Raw genomic sequence first — 10,099 nt, forward strand, 5'->3', positions numbered from 1 at the left:
CAAGCCTCGCCGCAAGCACGTAGAATTGCGCAATGCTTGCAAGCCAGCTTCGGTACACGGTCAAAATGCTTGACACAAAGTGCCATAGACAATAAACTACGTGCTTGCGATCAAGCCGCTTGACCGTGTCCAAGTCCCATTATAAATCAATAGATAATCTCACTGTAAAAAATTATAAAAATATATATGAGCATTATTGTCATACATAATTTTTTAAAGACCATTCAATACAAAAACACATTTTTATCACCTCTGTTGTCTATTCTGTATTAATCTATTCTTTATTTACCAATGCTATCAATTATTTTCTAATCACCCAACTATATTATAAGCTTATACACTTCCCAATTTTTCTACCTTACAACTCCTGCGGTGAGCTGTCTTTTTATTACTACTGTTTCGTGACGATGTATTGTTTTGACACTTTTTCCGCTCCAACCAATAAGGAGGCTAGGATGCCAATTTATCAGTTTGTCTCTGCGCAGTGTGGCTTTGAGTTGACTGAGCTGGCCGCGCCTGCGCCTTAACGAAACCAGGATCGAATGACAGTTAACGACTTTTACCGTGTACCGTACCGATATGTGCAATCCTCTCCAGGTGCATGTGAATTCTTCCACCACCGAGCGCTCACCGAAAACCGCAAGTTTACATTGCGAGTACCTTTCTGTTTGGTGTGCGATCTAAGCGTTAATTCACATCGGCACACACCTGCCGAGATCATTCTAATTATAACCTCACCCATGTGTTGATGGTCCACGCGGCTATCGCACAACTACTATCTGGCTGTTATTTACTTTACCGGTTTTGTTTTATATTAAGTGCTAAATTATGATATGAACTAAACTTTTCAATTTGACTGGCCTCAAATAATAATAAAAATAACATAAGAGCACTAAAAAATACTATTTTATAGAAACATAAGTATGCAAGTATGAATCATAGATGAAATAAATATAATAAGATAATAATAATATAATACTATAATCAGATATAATATAATATATGAACTAAACTTATCAATTTGACTGGCCTAAAACAGTATCCATTCCTAGTTGGCTAGTCAAAGTTTCCGCATGTTTTATTGCATGATTTTTATGGGAATAAATTTATTATTATTATTAACTGACGCGCATGCGCACCACCAGAGTCAGAGACCCCTTGTCACGTGGTCACAAGCGACGCGTACGTACGTGGGCCAGTGTAAACACCGACAAGAACGTTGCGCCGCGTTACGTTGCGTGGCGCGGGGCAAGTGTGATTCAGCTGATGTCATAATACTTGTCTATGACTTCATTATTGTCTTTGTAAAACTAACCTAATTTGTTGATTCATCCTTTTGTCATCGCCAGTCGTATCACCCGGTTTTAACTCTCTAATTCTACATTTTATCCCTTACACTGTTTAACCCACAAATTTCAATTTATCTTCCCATACTTGTGATATTTATAAGTGAATTCTAATGCTTTTAATAATTACTCTAATCATTTCGGTAGCGGCCCTTATCGGTACACCTAAGTTATGAAATCTATTGGCGTTTTGTTTGCGTAACGTTCAAACTGTCAATTAGACGTCTGCTTATTTTAATAAAGTGTTTTGAAAATATTTTAATTATTAGTTACAAATATTTTATTAAAAGCGGATTAGCGGACTTAACAAAAGGTTTACACGCTTAACTTTACTTATAGTTATATTTATATTAACTTATCAGACGATTAACGACAAATCTTTCAACAGATTTCAAATGTCAACTTCAAGGTCAAGATAGTTGAAATCTGCAAAAATTTTTACAGATTACAGTGTCACACACACGTCATTTTTCGCTCTCTTAAAGTAATTGCTTTCCCACAGTTAAAACATCAAATTGTATCATTGAACCTCGCAAATTTTTTCGGTGAACTCACATAAAATTGGCTCTTATATTATCTCTACAGTGTTGATGTTAATTTGCTGTGAAACCAATATTATAAAGCCCATTAAGGTGCGGTTCCGCGTAGCCATATTTAATACTACCTACTAGTGGAAGTGCAGTGCCGTGCGTGCTCTTATAGACACACATTCTCAGCTATATATTCAATTCTACTTTCATTATATTGCTACTTTCAAAACACTGTATTTCTCATACGTTCGTAGTATCCTTGAATACGCATCACAAGTGTGGAACCCAGGCTATGCAATACATAAAAATAGAATTGAAAGTGTTCAAAATAGATTTTTAAGGTACCTTAATTTCCGCTCTTTTCGATCTCATATTAGTAATGAAGACTCTGCAAAGTTCTTCAATATACAGACGTTAACTTTCCGAAGAAATATAGCAGATTCGGTAATGTTATTCAAAATTACACACAATTTAATCGATAGTCCTGATCTTCTTCAACGCCTATTATTCCATGTTCCCAATCGCAACACCAGACAGTCGCTTACTTTTAATCTCCCTCATTGTAAGACCAATTCCAAACAAAACTCATTTATCTACAGATCCACACACTCATTTAACTCAAATTATTACCATATTGACATATTTAACTCGACTTTACGCGACATAAAACAAAAACTCAATAATCAACAAAACTCAAACTAGAAGTTCAACCAGTGGCGGATTAACCCTAAGGCAAAGTAGGCACGTGCCTAGGGGCGCCAGTTACAAAGGGGCGCCGGCGGGCGCCCCTAGAATTAAAAAAAATATATATATAAACTTAATTTTGTAAGTAAGTATGCACCTGCTTACACAATATAAAAGATTATTTACTTCTGTAGAGATGCAGAGCTTCCAAAGCATACTCGCCTTCTTGATTATTCCTCCATGCCTCCATCGCATGATTTTTTAATAGAAGACCGCTCGCTCGTGGATTCGTTCGCGGGCGTTGCTAGATTGCAGGGCAAAGGGCGCAGCGGGGGCAGGGGCTAAGCGGCCGGCACCGGACTTCCGAACGGATGACGGGGTGACAGTCACACTCATCACTTTCAGCTTGGATGTCGCCGGTTACGCGCGCTTCTATTGATTACGTACTCGCAGCGGTATTTGTGTGAATTAATTAGTACATTGCGTTTTAGTTCATTACCCAAATAATGAGTGAATTGAAGAAGAAACCTAGTGGTGCAGCTTATAAAAGGAAGGCTAAGGAAAAAGAAGAAAAAATCAAACTATTATAAAGCATACGAAACATATTGAGACATTTTTTTCTAAATTAAAAAGTGATGATTCGGAATTTTCTAACGCAATTCACAGTGCGTCTTCTACCGAGTCTATTCAATGTGAAATTCCTACTAGTTCTAAACAACACGATTTGTCCATGCTGCCTACTCCGTCAGCCGCGACTGGTCGGGCTACTTCAGAGTCAAGTTAAAAACATAATTTTCACGTAAAAACATCAATTTTAAACAATTCTCTAGCCACCCCCCCCCCCCATGAATTTTTTTTTCGGGACAAATTTTATTTTCTTGAAATTCTCTAGCCACCCCCCCCCCCCCCTCCCACGAAATTTTTATTTTCACGTAAAACCCACCTAACTACAAATTCGGCTACTTTAGGTACTTGTTAAAATTTATAATATGTGGTCGCTAGAGGGGCGCCGATGAGGTGCTTGCCTAGGGCGCTCTCAACAGTTAATCCGCCTCTGAGTTCAACTCCTATATATTCCCGTCCTTTGCCTCTTAATCCTTATCCTATATTTCCCCCTCCTCCCCCCCACCTTCCTTTATTTTAATATTTTTAATATTTTCCAACTAAACAAGAAATTAACTTAAAAGAACATCTCTATGACATTGTATCATTAACTATTCTTCAGTGGAAAGTTTATAATTGGCATAATTTAATAATATTATTATTGTATCATTATATAATTAAAGATTTGCTGTCAACTTTTCCAAATAAATAAATAAATAGTCACAATATGTATATCCCTATTTCCAAATATGAGTTTCGCATAAGATATCATTGTTTTGACAGAATATTTCAACCAAAAAATATTAAGCTCATTAAAAAGAGGGTTCCGTTACAACTATGTTCTGTTTCAGGTACATATATATTTGTTTGGGCTTGTACCAATTACCAAACCCTACCACAGCAGTGCCATGGATCTAGAAAACCAAGAAACTGTTTCCGTCAAGACGGAACCAGGGCCCCAGGAAGGAGGCGGATGTGTAATGCCGAACACGTTTATGGATTTCGACCTCCCAGGTGTAAAGAAGGAACGTGCGGAGAGTACTCATACAGACAGTTAGTTGCATTACATACGTAAAATAAATTATATATTATTAATCCAAGTCCATTTTGGATTGCCATGGCGACAGAACATAATATGCTTGTTCACGCGGTCCTCTTTTGCCGTAGTCATTTTAATTTTTATCATAATATATATCTTTACCAGAACAGCCAAACTACAACATTAGTCAAAGTTAGTAATTTTTATTTAGTTTTTGTGAATTCCCCAAATGAGTCCTAACTGCTCTGAACCTCTTGGTTTAATTGGTGTATGTTGTAAGGCTGGTAGAAAGGAGGGGATGAAGATGGGGAGGTGATAGGTGTGTTGTCCTGGCTATTCAGATGGCGTCATTTCAATCAATGTTTAAATTGTGAATTGTTTATATTACACCAAGGCGATACCGAAAGTATCTCCCACGCTGGAACGTGCTACAAAAATAAATTGTGAGATATCATGAAGCCATCAAATAAAATTTACTTGCGTCCGCTGGAATTTTATCCCGGGACCTCCAGATTACTAGTCGAGAGCCATACCCTACAATCACAGAAGCCGCTAATGCTTACGATAAGTGCTTGATTAATCAAGTTGTCCACTTTATACGCATACGTTAAAAATACATATTGATGGACGAAAACATCATTTCGTTGACTTAAAATGACTCAACACTGAAGGTGCTTAAGAACAAATACCTTTTCCTTCCTGAAGCGGACATCCGGGTCATTCTTATTAATTCTCTTCAATTTACCTTGAGCTCCCTTGAAATCTACGATTTTTTTTTATGAAAAATATTTTTTATAATTATTTTTTTCGTTTGCTTAACTTCAATTTTCAATGTACGAACATGTTGTTTTATAGCTTGCATTAATGAGGAGACTATAACGGTCAAGGCGGAACTCGTACGCCGAGAAGATAATGATGGGGGATTCTCTTGTATGGAAATTGACATTGACCTGCAGGATGTAAAAAAGGAATGCTTAGAACGCTTTGAAAGAATTGACCAGTCCGGTAAAAATAATTTCTTTTATTTATAATTTCTGCCTTCTTTTTTTTTATAAATTTTTATCAATTTTCTGTGCTTTCTTATCCTTAGTATTGATATTAAGTCTTACTGAGCCTTTATAATCGTATTTCTTTATTTTTTTCTACAGATCTGAAGACGCATCCTATGGAAAAACAATTATATTGTCCTCATTGCACCTATTCCAATTTTCATTAGTCGAATTTAAAAAGAGACTTAAGCACCCATACAGGAAAAAAACATTTTTTATGTTCCGAATGCAACTATGCATGTTCTCAAAAAAGCTATCTGACAAGGCACACGCTGACTCACGAAAAACCTTTTCTTTGTTCTGGGTGCAATTATTCATGTTCTCAAAGGGGCTATATGAGGAAACACATGCTGACTCACAGTGGAGAAAAACCTTTTTCATGTTCTGAGTGCAATTATTCATTTTCTCTAAAGGGCTCTCTGAAGAGACACATGCTGACTCACAGTGGAGAAAAACCTTTTTCATGTTCTGAGTGCAATTATTCATGCTATCAAAGGAGCTATCTGACGAGCCACATGCCGACTCACAGTGGAGAAAAACCTTTTTCATATTCTGAGTGCAACAATTTATTTTTTAGAAAGACCGATCTAAAGAGGCACATGCTGACTCATAGTGGAGAAAAAGCTTTTTCATGTTCCGAGTGCAACTATTCATCTTATGTAAGTGGCAGTCTGAAGAGCCACATGCTGACTCACAGTGGAGAAAACCTTTTTCATGTTCCGAGTGCAACAATTTATTTTCTCGAAAGGGCGATCTAAAGAGGCACAAGCTGACTCATAGTGGAGAAAAAGCTTTTTCATGTTCCAAATGCAACTATTCATCTTATCTAAGTGGCAGTCTGAAGAGCCACATACTGACTCACAGTGGAGAAAAACCTTTTTCATGTTCTGAGTGCAATTATTCATTTTCTCTAAAGGGCCATCTGAAGGGACACATGCTGACTCACAGTGGAGAAAAACCTTTCACATGTTCTAAGTGCAACTATTCATCTTCTCAAAAACGCAATCTGACGAGTCACATTCTGACTCACAGTGGAGAAAAACCTTTTTCATGTTCTGAGTGCAATTATTCATGTTCTCGAAGGGGCAATCTTACTAGCCACATGATGATTCACAGTGGAGAAAAACTTTTTACATGTTCTGACTGCAATTATTCATGTTCTCGAAGACTGCAATTATTCATGTTCTTAAGAACCACATGCTGACTCATAGTAGAGATAAACCTCTGTCATGTTCTGGGTTCAATTATTTATTTTCTCGAAAGGACGATCTAAGCAGGCACATGCTGACTCACAGTGGAGAAAAACCTTTTTCATATTCTTAAAGTGGTACACTGACGAGCCACATGCTGACTCACAGTAGAGAAAAAGCTTTTTCATGTTCTGAGTACACCTATTCATCTTATATAAGTGGCAGTCTGAAGAGGCACATGCTGACTCATAGTGGAGAAAAAGCTTTTACATGTTCTGTGTGCAACTATTCATTTTCTCGAAGGGGCACTCTGAAGAACCACATGCTGACTCACAGTGTAGAAAAACCTTTTACGTGTTGTAAGTGCAACTATTCATTTTGTCAAATGGTCTCTCTGACGAGACACAATCTTAAACACCATGGAGTAAAACGAACTACATACGAAATAATTAACAATCGTTAGTAAAGCTAAGGTTAAGAAGCTTTATTTTATTTAATATTTTTTGGGAGCAGCTCCGACTCACACAGCTCGTTCATCTGAGAACGTTTAAAGTGTATCTCCATTTTGAAGAGAATGTGAAAATACGGCCAGCAAGAACGAAACTATGGATGTGTTGAAGAACGATAATGCCGGCTACAAATGACTGACATTTCGCAAAAAAAATACTCAATATCCAGACCAAGCTATCCTGGTTTAATAGCCAGAAATGATAAAACTCTACTACATCGCAATCAATTAGCTGACTCTCGCAGTGAACTCGAGGCGGGGATTTTGCACGATGAAACTGATCTCTCAAACAAATATATTTATTCATCATCAAAGTTTCGCTTAACGACAGCGGATGTACTGTAACCGAAGGTACATAAAACTGAAACATATCCATTATTCTCACTAAATATTGTATTTATATTCGTTTTTAAGACATCTTCTGAAATTAAAGCAAAATGAGTGAATTGTTATTAACAGGGTTAATTTGATTTTTGGAATATGATTATAATATTTAATTTGTGTTTTTTGTTTCAGATTTTCGTAATGCTTTATTCTTTGTACCTTCGAGTCTTTCAGATTATTATTGTGACAATAATAATACTCCATTAGTTTTCGATGATAGCCAGCGAAAAAAAATATAAATTAATGTTATAACTTATAAGGGCACATATTTCAACTCGATTATATAAACATTATAATTAACACTATAAAATAAAAGTAGGCCGAGTGGCCCAGTTGTAGCATTGTGAACCATGTAATTTTACCAACTTCATTATTAATTATCTTTTTCTTAATAAATATAAATTTTAATTTGTTTATTTACATGTTTTTTTGTAATAATCATATTTCCTTTAATAATTATTGATTACAAACACTATATATTCTTCATCTTGAGGCTCACCACTTTTTTAAACACAAGCACTTGCTTCTGTAGAAGAAAAACATTTAAAAAATGAAAAGCAGTCAAAAGTAAGTTGACGAATTATTTTAGTTAACATAAATGATTATTCTCTGTAAGTTGATTAATTATTTATTATAGAATAAAAATTGTTTGTGACAAATATTCATCTTATAATATCTTGTTGCATGCACCTATAATCCCTTAGTATTTTAAGGATAAATTTTTAAAATTATAGCGAATTCATCAGTATAAGTGAACGTATGTCTGTCGGTATGAAAGAAACAGGCATATCTGAGTGGGACAGCATGACCGAGACGTATAAAAAGGCACGTCTGTTGTAACTCGTACTCTCCTCATTAGCAAACTCTTATATTGTCCACTGTATCAATACTTGTAGCTACCTGAATAAAACCAAATAGTAACGGAGTACCCACATACTTTTATTATAAAGAAATCTGGATGATCAGCACGGAAAATCACCACAGTTATATATTGTTTATAACCAAAAAAGTAATATAATTTTCGAAATTATATTTAAATGTCCGATGTAAAAAAAAATCACACTTTATCGCAAATTTAGCCCCGAAAGATCAACATCAAAGGGAATCAATAATAATCCAAAAAGTTTTAAATTGCTAACGAATACTCTTTTAAAGTGAAAGCGTTATTTTTAATCAATTAAAATAAATGTTCCCATATCGAATTATGGATTATGCTTTAAGGCCACGTTTAATAGGGACTGTCTATTGACTGTTCTTTTTGTAATAACTTCTCGTAAAGTATTGGTTTTTAATCCTCTGTCCTCGTAAGTTGTTCCGAAAATATCTTTATTCCATTCATCCATAAGACCATAGTGCTCATCAAAATATGTTCCGCAGAACTTTGGTATAAAATATACAAAGCTAATTGTATGAAAGATGTGTTGCGAAGGTTAAAGATGTGTTCGGTGTTAACCCTTTAAATATTAGGAAACCAAATTCATAGATATTTGGGACCAAATTTGGTATCCTAATAATTAACGGGTTGAAATTAAACCATGTAAAATTTTGTAATAGATTCATTCTGTTGCCGGTATAAAACTGTTGTGAATAAATTTTGACAATATTTTATACATCACAGAAGTAATTAATCATAGCGGACACAGCAAGCATTACGTAATTAATCGCGGGGCGAAAGGATTAAGTTGTTTTGATTAGCTCATTAAAGATATGTATGTAGTAGACTGCCTGAGTTATATCAGTTGCGAATGCATCGAGAATCATCCAGGGGGTAGGTAGATGGGCAGTACCTACGGTGTGCTCTAGTACATTCCCATGCTATTCAATCTGCACCTAAGAACGTTCCCGAACATTTTAGTTACTATCGCTGCAATATGTTGCCAAGTACAATCGGGGATCTCTGACAAGACACATGCTGACTCACAGTGGAAAAAAACCTTTTTTTTATGTTCTGAGTTCAACAATTCATGTTTTTGGAAGGGATGTGTAGACTGAATGCTGTAGAATTGAAATTCCTAAGGCAAATTTATGCTAAAACCATGAATGATTGTATGAGAAATGTGGAGATCCGCAAAGAGTGCAAGGCTGATGTAAGCGTAATGAGTAAGATCAAGAAAGTGACGCTTAGATGGTTTGGGCATGTAGAGCGAATGAACGAAGAAAAGAATGTAAGTAGAATATATGCAAATGTGAATGGTAGCAAAGGTCGGGGACGCCCTAAGAAGACATGACACGACCAAGTGAATCAGATAATTGAGTCGGGCCATGTTAAGTGTCTGAATTATAGTAGAGTATGTATGAGACGATGTATGAATATGAGTGTGGGGCCAAGACTGAGTTGTTTGGCGGTCCGTCCTCTCTGCTTCCCGCTGCTGGGAAAAAACTTGATGGTTAGTTAGTTATGTTTTACGAAACACAGGTTGTGACACAGTGGATAAAAACCGTGTTCATGTTCTGAGTGCAACAATTCATGTTTTCCGAAGGGACTTTTGACAAAACACATGATGACTCATAGTGGAGAAAAACCATTTTCATGTTCTCAAAAGGGTAATCTGACAAATCACATGCTGACTAACCGTGAAGGTACACCTTTGTCATGGTATCTACGAGTGAAACAAATACAATTTTGAAAGGGTTTTTGAGACAAGTTATAATTAACAAAAGAGTGGGGAAAAAAGTTTTCATGATCTTAGTGCAATTATTTATAGTCTCGAAAAAGTTTTCTGCGAACCACATGCTGACTTGCAATAAAAAGTTATCGGAAAACAT

The 10,099-nt window shown here is 36.0% G+C and overlaps 1 protein-coding gene across 1 annotated transcript; it reads left to right on the top strand.

Annotated features, from left to right (window-relative positions):
- The first annotated feature begins 558 nt into the window (after positions 1-558).
- LOC149414403 (uncharacterized) lies at positions 559-5,233 on the top strand. Its single transcript, XM_089644160.1, has 3 exons — positions 559-597; positions 4,015-4,216; positions 5,058-5,233. The coding sequence occupies exons 1-3, from the start codon at positions 580-582 to the stop codon at positions 5,231-5,233; spliced, it is 396 nt and encodes a 131-aa protein (XP_089500286.1). The 5' UTR covers positions 559-579.
- The last annotated feature ends 4,866 nt before the right edge of the window (positions 5,234-10,099 follow it).

Source organism: Hesperophylax consimilis, chromosome 20 (genome assembly GCF_061612785.1).
Source record: "Hesperophylax consimilis isolate HC1 chromosome 20, BYU_Hcon_1.0, whole genome shotgun sequence".
Taxonomy (NCBI): Eukaryota; Metazoa; Arthropoda; class Insecta; order Trichoptera; family Limnephilidae; genus Hesperophylax; species Hesperophylax consimilis.

Bases quoted from the DNA above. Each gene is read 5' to 3' on its own strand.
- LOC149414403 (XM_089644160.1), top strand. The intron at 4,217-5,057 runs GTTAGTTGCATT...GTTGTTTTATAG, and splicing joins GGAGAGTACTCATACAGACA to CTTGCATTAATGAGGAGACT.